General features: G+C 42.1%; 1 protein-coding gene across 1 annotated transcript in view; it reads right to left on the minus strand.

The window, feature by feature from the left end:
- CUNH10orf67 (chromosome unknown C10orf67 homolog) overlaps positions 1-14,265 on the minus strand; it is a 142,001-nt gene that overhangs the window by 16,588 nt on the left and 111,148 nt on the right. The window contains exons 16-18 of the mRNA XM_070427716.1: positions 8,695-8,775; positions 8,559-8,607; positions 1,699-1,797 (exon numbers count right to left, since the gene is read on the minus strand). Of these exons, the coding sequence (XP_070283817.1) occupies positions 1,699-1,797; positions 8,559-8,607; positions 8,695-8,775 (229 nt within the window). The remainder of the gene's footprint in view (positions 1-1,698; positions 1,798-8,558; positions 8,608-8,694; positions 8,776-14,265) is intronic.

Consider the following 14,265-nt stretch of genomic DNA (forward strand, 5'->3'; position numbering starts at 1 on the left):
AAGCAGGAGACCAAGAAAAAAATGAGTAGGAAAATGGGAGAGATAAATTAGATATATGAACAAAACAGTGGCGATTAAAATAATAACAGATCAATGAAGCAGAGAGATGAAGATAAATGAAAAAAAAGAAAGGGAAGAATTAAAAAGGAGAGAATACAGTGAAACGGTATTTGTCTCAGCAGAGTTTAGTGCCTCATGGGAGTTCCATTTGGATCCTGCTTTTCTGATGACTGTGGCTGACTATTCCGTCTGCCAATTCTGAGTTTCCCATGAGGTACATGGGTGCTAACCACTGTCAGAAACTATCCTCCTTTGGTTTTCAGCAACCTGCTTGAAGCTCCAAGTGATCAACAGTTTGTGGCTGTCTCCACAGGACTTGACTGCATGTGGGAGGGGCCCAGCTGCCCTCTAAACATAGGGCCCTGGCTGGGTCAGTACCTTCCCCAGGTCCCTGGGCTCTGCCTGGAGGTCTTCACTTGCCAGCCAGCTGTCAATCGTAATCACTCAAAAGTCTGTTTCTGAAAGGGCTTTAGATAGAATCTGGAGTCTAGACCTGTGTGTCTCCATGAGGGGGAGATGCTGTTCAGATTTCAGGGGAAGTGGTGGGTGAGTTTCCCTTCCCTGAGCTACTCCTCTGTGAGTGGCCCAGAATAGTACTCTGCCCTCGACTGGGTGGAGATCCTCATATGCAGTCTAGTGGGATCAGTTGGAAACCTGGAGTTTCTATCAGCTCTCCTGGTGCAAGGGGAGGCACTAGCCAGGTTCCCAGGATAGTGGGGCAGGACAGCCCCACCCCCAATTCAAACTCTCCCTGAGACTGATCAAATGGGCAGGCTTGGCCTCTATGGCTGAATCCTTGGCAAAGGTCAAGATGCAGGGTGGGCAGGCAGGGCTCCTGAGGGTGTGGTGGTCTGTATTACTTAGGGCAGGGTTTTCTCATTTTCCTGAGCTGTGGCTTCTGGGAGTGGCTAGCTTCTCTCAGGAAAAATGAGCATTTCAGTGTGGAGGTATACGGCTGAACCCAGGACTCCCAGCTGCTGCTTTTCCACATCTTCCTCCAATGCTTCCCACCCCAGCCTCTCCTTAGGCACCTCGAGCCCACACAGACTTCCCTACACCAAAGCCTCAGGTGAGCAGCTGCAAATGAAACTCCTGTGTCCTGGGTTAAAATAAACCACACAAAACAAAAACCAGAAACTGAGGTGTTTTTTGTTGTTGTTTGTTTTGTTTTTAAAATATATTTTATTGATTTTTTACAGAGAGGTAGGGAGAGAGATAGAGAGTTAGAAACATCGATCAGCTGCCTCCTGCACATCTCCCACTGGGGATGTGCCCGCAACCCAGGTACATGCCCTTGACCGGAATCGAACCTGGGACCTTTCAATCCGCAGGCTGACGCTTTATCCACTGAGCCAAACCGGTTTTGGCAGAAACTGAGGTTTTCTCTCCAACCAGCTCCAGCCTACTGGCTCCAGACCGCCTGGTGGCAAACAACCCTGCCACCTTTCATGTCTGGATGTAATGTGCGCTGCCGGTCTCAGCTCTGGTTTCATATCTCACAGATGAATATGGTGCCCAGCCTGGGTTCTAGGCCTCAAACTTCTGAAGGAAAAGATCTTCCCGTAGCCAAGAGCTCCCTCCTCACTCTGGGCCTGACGCCTGTGAGGTCAGCCCCTCCCACCACCTCACCCTTCTTACCAGCCTCCAGGGAGTTTCTCTCCTTCCGGGACATAAGTCTCTTCCTCTTCTGGACCTCACCTGGTACTCTTAGCTCTTTTCTTTGCCCTTGAGCACTCCCTGTATTTGGAAAGGCATACTATGAGATATGGCACTGATCTTCCAGGTTTTATCATTTAATATTTACATCTAATATTGTAAATTCCATGCCTCAAGTAGAAAATATCTTTAGAGATAAACGTATCCCTATGTTCATTGCAACATTATTCATGGTAGCCAAGACATGGAAATAAAGTGGATAATTGGATAAAGAAGATGTGGTACATATATACAATGGAATACTATTCAGCCATAAGGAAGAATGAAATACTGCCATTTGCAACAACATGGATGAATCTTGAGAGTATTATACTAAGCAAAATAAATCAAATGGAAAAGGATAAAAACAACATGACTTCATTCATCTGTGAGATATGAAACAGAAAGCAGTAAACAAACAAGCAGAACAAACTCATGGACACAGACAATAGTATGGTGGTTTCCTGAGACCAGAGGGACAAACATATGGTAACAGAAAAAGACTAGACTTTGGGTAGTGATTATACAATGCAATATACAGACAATATATTATAGGATGTATACTTGAAACTTATATAATGTTATTAACCAATATCACCCTAATAAATGTAACTTAAATTTCATAATTAAATGTTGGAAAATATTAAAAAATAAAATATTAACAAATATTACAATATTTAGAATATAGATATACAGAACAAGGAAATTCTTAGGAAAAGTTGGTTGAGAATCATTTTAAGTCTCAAAGACAAAAATGGAATCTATAGCTTAGAAATATACCATTTGAATAATAAGTAGTTGGTGACAATAAAAAAAGTAGTAGACAAGTTGGTGGCGGTAATATTAACATTTACAAACACCTTAATAATTATATTTAGTCAATCAGGTTAGTTCTGGTACTTAATTCATAATTCATTGATTAATTCCTTCTTCTACCATTTTTGTACCATCAATTCGTACTAAATAATGTTATATATTGTAGTATATGTATTAATATTATTAAATATGCATTTGGATATGAATTTGAAAACCTTACTACATTATATTGATTATAGTTGAAGTCTAGAAGCAATATGTAAAATAATTCTAACACTTATGCCCAAAATATTTTTTGTCTTTTTATCTGCTAAGTTCCAATATCTTGTTACTGTTAAAATTATTTTTGCGTTAAAAATCAAAACACTTTCAATCAATATTTATTTTTATACATTTTTAACTACGCTTAGTAAAAACAAAGCAAAAATTTTCAGGTCCAAAATTTCAAAGGATGAAAAGAAAGAATTTCAAATGCTTTCATATATATTGAGATTGTCCTACTATTCCTTAAAAGCCTTTCAATCACCTCTTGGATGTTTCTTCCCTAATATCTCAGAGAATTAACAACACAATGTAATCTAGGTTTGAATTTGGGTTCCTCCTGTGTTTAAGATATTTATGTTTGAGCTTTCCCTCACAGACAAGCCACTTAAAGAGTCACTGTTACTTTGAGGTTTTATCTATGAGATTTGTGTCTTTGGGGCTCATTAAGGACATTTACAAAGATTACAATGTCAATAGCACCTAATTTCTGGACTGTGAGAAAGGTCTTCTTGAGTACATAAAATCTGTGGCTGTGCACAGTACACAATGGGCAGCTCAGATCCCAAATTTTATCACACTTAAGTAGCAAACAAATTAATAATGTTACCTGGGCTCTTTCGGGATAATTACCACTGAGTAAAAAACTGCTTTGAAATTTTGCAGATAGTATTGTACCTCATTTTTTATTCCCTGTGATTAACAAAGATTTATTTACCGCTTTATCTCTTTTTCTATGTTGCATGACTCTCTGTTGTTCCCTTTAAAGATTTTTGAATTAAAACTTGCAACATACAAAGTTATTTTCAATCTGCTTAGGAAAGATATATTACCTGATAAAATGTTATTGTAAAATATATGTTTTATTTCACTTTTTGCATAGCTACTATATATATTAACACTAATGGTGGATTTTATTTTTATAGCTATGTCTGGTAGAAAATTAGTTACTGAAAAACTAACAGAGAGAGTAGCTCTTTTAAATCATTAATCTGCTGCTTAGGTCAAAACACAGACTTTATTTGGGGGACCGGGGATTCTATCATCAATAGCTTGGGGGGAAAGGTAAGGGGTTAGCTAGGCACACCACGTATTATCTCACTTAATCCTCATCACAAAGCTGGGGTGAGGTCACCATCTCCTTTTTATGTAGCAGAGAAAATTGAGCTGAAGTCACCCAGTGAGTGACTGGAACTGAGATGAGAACCCAAACTGTCCACTGCCGAAGTCTTCCTGTTACATCACATCTCCCACCGCATTGCTGCAAAGGGGACCACAAGGCACGCAGGAGCCTTGGGGTAAGTCAGTATAACTGACTGAGTGATGAGCTTGGGCTCTGGGGCTGCCCTGTCTGGATTTGAATTCAAGGTGCTCCACTTACTTGTGGTGTAAACCTGGCAGCTTACTAAACCCCTTTTTATCCAGTTGTCTCCTTTTTAAACTGGGGGAAAGCAAGAGTACCAACCTCTTAGAGGGTTGAAGTTACAGCCTGAAAGACATTTAGAATAGGACCTACACTCACTAAAAGTATCTTGTGAGGCCCTGGCTGGGTAGCTCAGTTAATTAGAGAATCGTCCCAATATGCCAAGGTTTTGGGCTCGATCCCGGTAAGGGTGCATACGGGAGGCAACCAATCAATGTTTCTCTCTCTCTAAACATCAATAAAAACTTATCCTTTGGGTGAGGATTAAAAAAAATAGAATACAATATTGATATTCTATTTACATATTCTAAAAATGGAACTTAATACAATAGTGACTTTAAAGAACTCAATTTGGCTTCTGTTACAAGATGGGTTATAGTAAACCATGCCCCTCCCCACTGCCTTGTAATAGAATGTAATGAAGATTTGTCTATAAGTCAGATACATACTAACCACATAACTAAATACCTCTTTAATAATGTATTTATGAATTAGTGCTTGAAAACAGCAATAATGTATTAAACTATTTCCTAGGGGCTTAAAGAAGGTACTCAATCTTCCAAAATATCTGAGAGCCTGCCAGTAACTTGTGTAGTGAAGATAACTTGGTTCTTGGAATGCCTAGTTGTGACTACCATTCAGTAGTCATAACCACTAAAAGCTGTGCTTTCTAATGAAAAGATTCATTTCTCCCCAAATTAGTAAATGTATGGTTCATTTATTTCCCAAGTTGGCAAATTTGTAATAAAAATGCCCCCTGGAATTCATTTATTTGTTTATATTTATTAAGAACAAAAAATTCATTTCTAGTACACTTTGGATTAACTGGAACCCAATTAACCAGAAACTTTTTTTTAACAGGGCTATTTCCTCTAATTTCAGAGGGAAAACCAAGACCTGTCAAAGTTGTGTGTGAGATTTGGTAGAAAGAAATGCCAGGGTTATGTTCAGAGGCCGTTGGTATGAACATTGTCACCTATGCCTTCTATGCAATGCGGATTCATATTCAGAATGATGAGCTCTGTGGCATACTGCAAAGTTATGGATCATAGAAAATATTTACATTCAGTTTAATTAGTAAGGCAAAAAAGTGGGCAAATGAATTTTAGGAGGGTTTTGAGTAGACCAGGTGGAAATAAGTCCACATTTTGCATTTGCAGGACTGAGAAAAGGGAGTGATATTTGTTTCAGCTATCGATTTGTACTACTTCAAATGGACCTTTGAAAAATGGTTTGCTTGGCTGAAGAAAATCAATTTTGGATGCGAACTCCTCAATTGAGATTTTTGTGGGATGAACTGCTGCATTTAATTAAATTTTGTAATTAAAACTTCAGGCCAACCACAGAAATTTACTGTATGATTGGAATTTCTGATAACTCAACAGATCAAATAATTTATTCACATGCCAATACCTTTAAAAGGTAGTAGTCATGCACTATAGAGTCCGTCTGAGCCTTAGTGTAATTTAAATGCCAGCCCAAGAGGCAACCAGTGATTGCTGAAAGAGTCCTATGTAGTCGGAGCAGGCACCTCTGGAACAGATACTGCTGATACAATATAAGCACTACAGAAATGGCCTCTCCATTGCGTGGAGGCCCAGAATTAATCTCTAGCAGAGGTTTCTCTCTGCTAAAAAATAATTTAGCTTACAAAAAGTAGAAGATTTTAAAATTGGTGTCCAGGACTTAAACTCATATCACACACTTCTACCTTATATAAAGATTTACTATTAAAGCCCAGCTGGCATGGCTCAGTGGTTGAGTGTCAACCTATGAACCAGGAGGTCATGGTTCCATTCTCAGTCAGGGCACATGCCCAGGTTTCCGGCTCCATCCCCAGCCTTGGGTCATGCAGGAGGGATCTGGCCAATGATTCTCTCTCATCACTGATGTTTCTATTTCTCTTTCCCTCTCCCTTCCTTTCTGAAATCAATAAAAATATATTTAAAATAATAATTATTTGTATTCAGACTAATAATGCCATATTTTGTTAACCTAACTTGTTTAATAGAGCATACTAATACCTTTAAATGATGAATTTCTTTAATTTTACTTAATCACCCTGCCACTCAACACCCTCAGCTGGACTGCTTATAACATAGACAATTAAGGAAAGATGTAATACTTAGGGTTTGTATTTTGGTTTCCAAGTTTAAATAAAAGGAAGTATGATTGTATCCTCAAAGACCTATATAAAGTTATGGACAAAACATACTTCCATTTTCAAAAAACTCCAATTTGAAGCCCTGTAAGGACTGAGCAGAGATAGAGTATGCTAGAAATAGTCATATATATTTTTTTAATTATTAAGTTGGAAAAATAGAAATTTAACAAGATTATTAGGTAGTTGGGCAGTTAATAAAAAAGAAACAGGATTCAATTGAGACAGTTTCTAGTTTTGAAATATGACAATCCATTTTCAAGTAAGAGCAACAATATTCAGAAATACATACTAGCATTTTTCATTCAACATATCTATGTATCTACACTAATAAAAGAGAAACATGGTAATTAGCATACAACCGCTACCCTTCCCATTGGCTAATCAGCATATCCTTATGCAAATTAACTGTCAGCCAAGATGGCGGCCAGCAGCCAGGCAGCTGGAAGCTAACAGGAGGCTTGCTTGCTGTGGACTCCACCGTTCCCCGCCGGCCTCTGAGCTTCAGTTGGAAACATTGTAACATTTATAGAAGATAAACAAAACCCCAGAAACCTCCTGTCAGTCAGCCAGGATCTCAGAGCTGGAGTCGCAACATTGTTTCGAATACAGAAAACAAAGGCCAGAAACCTGCTTTCAGCCGAGCCTCAGAGAGAAAGCCGGCTCTCAGCTCCAGTGACAGCCATAGAAGGTAAATAAATGCCAGAATAAAAAAAAAAGAAAAAAAGGAGAGGTTTGGAGCTTCAGTCACCCGCCAGCCTGAAAACAGCCCTCAGCCCTTCACCCAGACTGGCCAGGCACCCCAGTGGGGACCCCCACCCTGAAGCAACAAGATGGCGGCTAATTTGCATACTGAAGGCAGGCGGCAGCAGGCAAGGCTGTCTGCGGACTGGGACCCGGATCTGTGACCCTGCCGGGCTGGATCAGTGGAGCCACGAGGCCTCCCGGCACCGGGATCAGCATGACAGGGGGCAGCGCCCAAACCCCCTGATTGCCCTGCGGCTCTGTGTGTGACAGGGGGCAGCGCCCCAACCCCCTGATCAGCCCTGCTCTGTGGGTGATAGAAGGTGGCACCCCAACCCCCCCCCACGGGCCTTGCCCTATGTGAGACGGGGTAGAGCTATACCTCCCCATCAGCCCTGCCCTGAGTGTGACAGGGTGTGGCGCCTCAACTACCCCCCCCCCCGCCCCCCACGGGCCCTGCTCTGTATGTGACAGGGGGCGGTGCCCCAGCTCCCCTATTGGCCCTACTCTGTGCGTGACAGGGGGGAGCTCCTCAACCCCCTGATGGGCCCTGCTCTGTGTGTGACAGGGGGCAGCTCCCCAACCCCCTGATCGGCCCTGCTCTGTGCATGACAGGGGGGAGCTCCCAAAACCCCTGATTGACCCTGCTCTGTGCATGACAAGGGGGAGCGCTCCAACCCCCTGATCGGCCCTGCTCTGTGCGTGACAGGGGGGAGCTCCCCAATGCCCTGATCAACCCTGCTCTGTGTGTGACAGGGGGCAGCGCCCAAACCCCCTGATTGGCCCTGCTCTGTGTGTGACAGAGTACGGAGCCCCAACCCCCCTGATGGTCCCTGCTCTGTGTGTGACAGGGGGCAGCTCCCCAACCCCGCTGATGGGCCCTGCTCTGTGCATGACAGGGGGTGGCATCGCAACTTCCCTATCGACCCTGCCTTGAGTGTGACAGAGGGCGGTGCCCCAACCCCCCAATTGGCCCTACCCTGAGCATGACTAGGGGTGGCATCGCAACCTCCCCATCCGCCCTGCTCTGTGCATGACAGGGGGCGGTGCCCCAACTCCCCAATCAGCCCTGCTCTGAGCCCGACCAGGGGCTGCACCTAGGGATTGGGTCTGCCCTCTGCCACCCAGGAGCAGGCCTAAGCCAGCAGGTCATTATCTCCTGAGGGGCCCCAGACTGCTAGAGGGCACAGGCCCGGCTGAGGGACCCCCTCTCCCCCCCGAGTGCACAAATTTTTGTGCACCAGGCTTCTAGTTAGTTTTATAAATTATCTGAAAAAAGTCATACATTCACCGAGAATACCAAACACCTCAAGTTAACAAAGAAAAGCAATGTTATTCTAAACTAAGTACCCATTCATTCTATGTGTGAAACTTTTTTCCAACAATAAAGATTTTTACCTTTTGGTGATCTCGAAAAGGATCTCTGATCACTGCCTATGTTTTCTATCTGAAGAATATTAAACCAAAAAGTTTCATTATTGCAGCTGAATATTGAATGATTAAATGTTTAATAGGGGAAAAATAATATACCTACCGAAGAAGGATTATCACTTCCAGAAGATATAGAATCTGTTACCAAGTTCGTTTTAGAATGCACAAGTAAAGGTTTTAATTTCTGAAAGACACAAAGGCATGTACTATATTGAAATAATTATTAAATAAAATGAATGTAGAATGTTCTTCAGCTCCTAGTTAACCAAGATATGAAAGCTATGTTCCTAACTTATTTGCTCAAATTATGGGTGAGAAAACCCTTTATTTTAAACCCATAGATAAAACCTTTTCCTTATTCAGGCTACTTTGAGAGAAAATTCAAGAAAATATTTAAAAAACCCCAAATAATTAAAAACAGACAAATTGATAGGGGTTGGGATTTGTTGTTTAATGGGCACAGAGTTTCAGTTTTATAAGCAAGAAGGGGTTCTGGGGATCTGTTCTACAACAATATGAAAGTTTTGAAATTACTGAACTGTACACTGAAAAATGGTTAAGATGACAAATTTTATTTTATGTGCATTTTACTACAATTTTTTAAAAGTCTTAAATAATCTCTTTACAGAAGAATATCCAAGAATGGCCAATAAGCACATGAAAAGATGTCCAACAACATTAATTATCAGGGAAATACAAGTTAAAACTTCAGTGAGATAGTATGTTAGCATGGCTAAAATTTAAAAACTGACAATATCAAGTTGGTACCAATGTGGAGCAAAAGAAACTCTCAAACATTGCTGGTGGGAGAGTAAAATGGTACAATCACTTTGGAATATTGCAATTTCTTATAAATATACACATTCTTATGTCCCAGCCTGAGAGTTACAAAAACATATTTCCCCAAATGACTTGTACAAGAATGTTTATAGAAACTCCCCCTACTCCCCAAAATAGCCATTTACTGGAAACAGCCCAGGTGCCCATCAAGAAGAGAATGGAAAAACTAAGTATGGTTTATTCCAGAAGTCCTCAAACTATGGCCCGCGGGCCACATGCAAATACAAATATTGTATTTGTTCCCGTTTTGTTTTTTTACTTCAAAATAAGATATGTGCAATGTGCATAGGAATTTGTTCATAGGGTTTTTTTTTTTTTTAACTATAGTCCAGCCCTCCAATGGTCTGAGGGACAGTGAACTGGCCCCCTGTTTAAAAAGCTTGAGGACCCCTGGTTTATTCACTCAGTAGAATACTATTCAGCATTACAAAGAAACACACAATAGCATGGATGAATCTTAAAAGCACTGTATGAATAAAAAAAGATATAAAAGAATACACACTGTATATTATAGCTATATATATACATTTTAAGAACAGGCAAAACCAACCTGTAGTGATAGAAAACAGAACAATGTTTGTTTGGCATGAGAATCTGGGTGAGCTACTGTCTGGAAAGGGACATGAGGAGATTTTAGGGATGGTTGAAATGTTCTATGCTTTCATTTGAGTGATGGCTATCCAGGTCATAAGTCTTCAAAATGTTATATTTGTGTATTTTATTATATAAAAATATAGCCCAATATTAAGAAAATACTAAACCTTTTCTTCCATAGCATTTATTCAAATATGTAATTTAAAGTTTGATGTTTCTTTATTAATGTCTATCTTTTCTACACTGTAGGTTATTTTAACCTCTGTTGGTAAAACAATTTATAAGACAGACCAGGCAGTGATCTCAAGGAATATATAGTCTATAAAGGAAGGAACTATATTTGCATGTATACTACCTTGTTCCCAACACAGAGCATGGCGCTTGGTACATATTTATACTCAATAAATATCTGTGGAGTGGATGAGTGACTAAAGTGTAGGGAACCAAGGGAAAATGTTAGTGTACCCCAAACTCACTCATCACTCTCTATCCCTCTCTTCTTTATTTTTCTTAAATACTAAAGGCCTGGTGCATGAATTCGTGCATGGGTGGGGTCCAGCCTCCTGCCCCAATTGAGGCCGATCGGGGCCGGGCCTGACACAGGAGGTTGTCCTTCCAACTCTTCCCCCCCGTTGGGGGAAGGGGAAAGGCCAATTGGGGGTGGGACCAGCTGTGGGGAGGGGCCGTGGGAGGTTGGAAGGGGTAACAGTGGTCCTGATCAGGCCGGTTGGCCGCCGCAGTGCGTGTCATAGAGACCGGGTCATTCTGGTCATTTCGGTTGTTCTGGTGTTTTGGTTGCTTGTCTTTTATATATATACTAGTAGTCCGGTGCATGAAATTCATGCACACTAAAAGGGAATTTATTGCCCTAACTGGTTTGGCTCAGTGGATAGAGCATCAGCATGTGGATTCAAGGGTCCCAGTTTCGATTCCGGTCAAGGGCATGTACCTTGGTTTCGGGCACATCCCCAGTGGGGAGTGTGCAGGAGGTAGCTGATTGATGTTTCTCTCTCATCAATGTTTCTAACTTTCTATCCCTCTCCCTTCCTCTCTGTAAAAAATCAATAAAACATATATATATATTTTTTAAAAAGGGAATTAATTAGTGGAGATATTTTAATATTGCTATTTGCCCTTTCTCTATAATAGAAGTGTGAGAGATAAAAAGATATTAGTAAAATGTATATGAAAATAATATATAAATTTATTAATAAATAAATAGTAACAAAAGGATATAACAACAGAGGCATGATATAAAGATGACAAAAACATGATATGAAAACAACAAAAACATGATATAAAAAAAACAGTGATGCAAACAATGACTGATAAAGTGATTAAACTTATTTTAATATCTCCCTGTATACCACATTAAGAGTGAAAACACTTTCAGAGTGCTTGTCTAATTTCCCTTGTGATGAAGTATTTAGAACTTTTACTGTAACATCACATGCTCTTCAAACTCCAGAGAAAGCAACATATAAGTGTCCATGTGCAAAAATGGGTTCAGGTAGGAATATGCCTACTTTGTCTACAGTTTGTCCTTGTGATTTATCAATAGTCATCACAAATCCTGGCATTGCGGGAAACCATTGTTGAATCAATTTAAATGTGAGGCCAGTGTCAGATGGGGACAAATTAATTCTTGGAATTAGAACAACCTCTCCCTCTGCAGATCCTGTTAATACTTCAGCTTCGATAATGTTAGGATGAAATCTTTTGATAATAAATCTGGTACCATTACAAAGACCCATTCACTATTGAGATTTCTCAATAGCATGATGATTGCACCCACTTTCAATTTTAATTTATGACATGGCATTCCCAAAGGAGTAATACTATTAAGAAATTCCATGGAAAAATTTTCCTTTTCAGCATCATCTGTGGAATCAATGGAATCATCACTCAAATATGTGTGAAAATCCCCATGGAATATATCCTAATTTTATTCATTTAATTTTTGAACATGCTCATTTTTTGGACAAAGAATTGCATGTTTAAATATATTTTTAATATTATCTATAGCAGTAGTTCTCAACCTTGGCTGCACATTAGAATCACCTGGGAATCTTTTTTAAATCCTGATTCCTGGGCCTCATCCTCCGGAAATTGTTTCTTTGTTATGGGGTGGGGCCATAACATTAGTAACAAAGAAACAGAATTTCCGGAGGATGAGGCCCAGAAATCAGGATTTTAAAAAGATTCCCAGGTGATTCTAATGTGCAACCAAGGTTGAGAACCACTGATCTATAGATATAGTATTTCCAAAGTAAGCTTCAATAATAGATCCATTACAAATCATTTCACTTCCATGCTCCTCTCCAAGGACAGGTTCCTGCCTGAACCTCGCCCTCCAGGAAACAGCTGGGGGAGGGCGCAGCCGTTTCCAAGATGACCACTGCAGGACTGACTTCCTTCTTGTTGGATGCGCTTCTGGACATGATGTTACACCCAGGGTTTTTATATAAGTAGATTAAAACTTTATTGTGGGGAGCGTCTACAGTGTTTTGGACAGGTTCAAGCCTTGGACTGATGAGAGGGCACAGTCCTCTCATTGACACGTGCAAGTCCCAGCTTGGAGGGCATGGCCCTCTCAGAACAATTACAGCCAACAGCTATAGTTGTAAGCTTGAACCTATGGTCCAAATACATGGCCCCATGTGCCTGAGTGATGTAGGCTTGATAGAGTTCAGGTGCATGTAGTTGAGTAGGATTGAAACCCAGGAGAATGTTGTAAACTTCTTGGTCATGCCCTTACTTTGCCTCGTGGCATCTGCTATAAAATAAAGACACAGCTGTGGGCATGGTCGCTCTTTCTCAGAGAAGCAGCATCCTGCCGAGACCTGGCTTCCATTCTCTTGTCTGTCTTTTCTAAGCCTTTTAGCCGCCCCGACTCAGGTTCACCCTTGGCCATGCTGTCATGGCACTCTTTATAAAGATATGCCTCCATGCTCCGAGGATGGGTTCCTGCCTCAAACCCCGCCCTCACCAGAAACAGCTCCAGGAAACAGCTCAGGAGAGGGTGCAGCCATTTCCAAGACAACCCCTGCAGGACTGATTTCCTTCCGCTTGGTCACCAGACCGGTTGTAATGTCACACCACCCAGAGTTTTTATATAAGTAGACTAGAGGCCAAGTGCACAAAGATTTGTGCACTCAGGGGGGTCCCTCAGCCCTGCCTGTGCCCTCTCGCAGTCTGGGACCCTTCAGGGTATGACCACCTGCTGGATTAGGCCCACTTCCCAGGGGATTGGGCCTAAGCTGGCAGTCAGACATCCCTCTGGCAGCCCAGGAGCCCATGGGGGATGTCCACTAGCCAGCGGGGAGCAGGCCTAAGCTGCAGTCGGACGTCCTTAGTACTGCTGAGGATGCAGGAGAGGCTCCCACCACCACCACTGTACTGGCAGCCATTAGTCTGGCTTGTGGCTGAGCAGAGCTCCCCCTGTGGTAATGCAGTGAACACCAGGGGGAAGCTCCTGCATTGAGCATCTGCCCCCTGGTGGTCAGTGTGTGTCATAGTGACCAGTCATTCCCAGTTGTTCTGTTGTTAGGGTCAATTTGCATATTACCCTTTTATTATATAGGATATTATATAGGATAAAGGCCTGGTGCATGGGTGGGGGCTGTTTGATTTGCCCTGAAGGGTGTCCTGAATGAGTGTGGGGGTTCCTCTTGGGTGCCTGGCCAGCTTGGGTGAGGGGCTGAGGGCCATTTTCAGACTGGCCACACCCCCTTCAGGGTGGGGGACCCTGCTGGAATGCCTGGCCAGCCTGGGTGAAGGGCTGAGGGCCATTTTCAGTCTGGTCACACCCCCTTCAGGGTGGGGAGTCCTGATGGGGTGCCTGGCCAGTCTGGGTGAGGGGCTGATGGCTTTTTGCAGGCTGGCCACGGCCCCCAGTCACCCAAGCTCCCAGTGGAGGCTGGCTGGAAGCAGGTATCTGGGATTTATTTATCTTCTATAATTGAAACTTTGTAGCCTTGAGTGGTGCTCGGGGCAGGCCAGGGCAGGTGGGAAGCTTGGCTTCGTCCTTCACTGGGGCAACCAAGCCTCCTGCTTGCTCCAGCTCCATGGCTGCCGGCCGCCATCCTGGTTGGGTTAATTTGCATATAGTCACTCTGATTGGCTGGTGGGCATGGTGTGGGCGCGTAGTGGAGGTGCTGTCAATTTGAATGTGTCTGTTTTATTAGATTAGAATATACTAGAAGCTCTGTGCATGAAATTCATGCACAGAGGTGGTCCC

This window comes from Myotis yumanensis, unplaced genomic scaffold, assembly GCF_028538775.1.
Source record: "Myotis yumanensis isolate MYYU_CA2020_CCGP unplaced genomic scaffold, mMyoYum1.0.hap1 SCAF_1, whole genome shotgun sequence".
In the NCBI taxonomy this organism is placed as follows: domain Eukaryota; kingdom Metazoa; phylum Chordata; class Mammalia; order Chiroptera; family Vespertilionidae; genus Myotis; species Myotis yumanensis.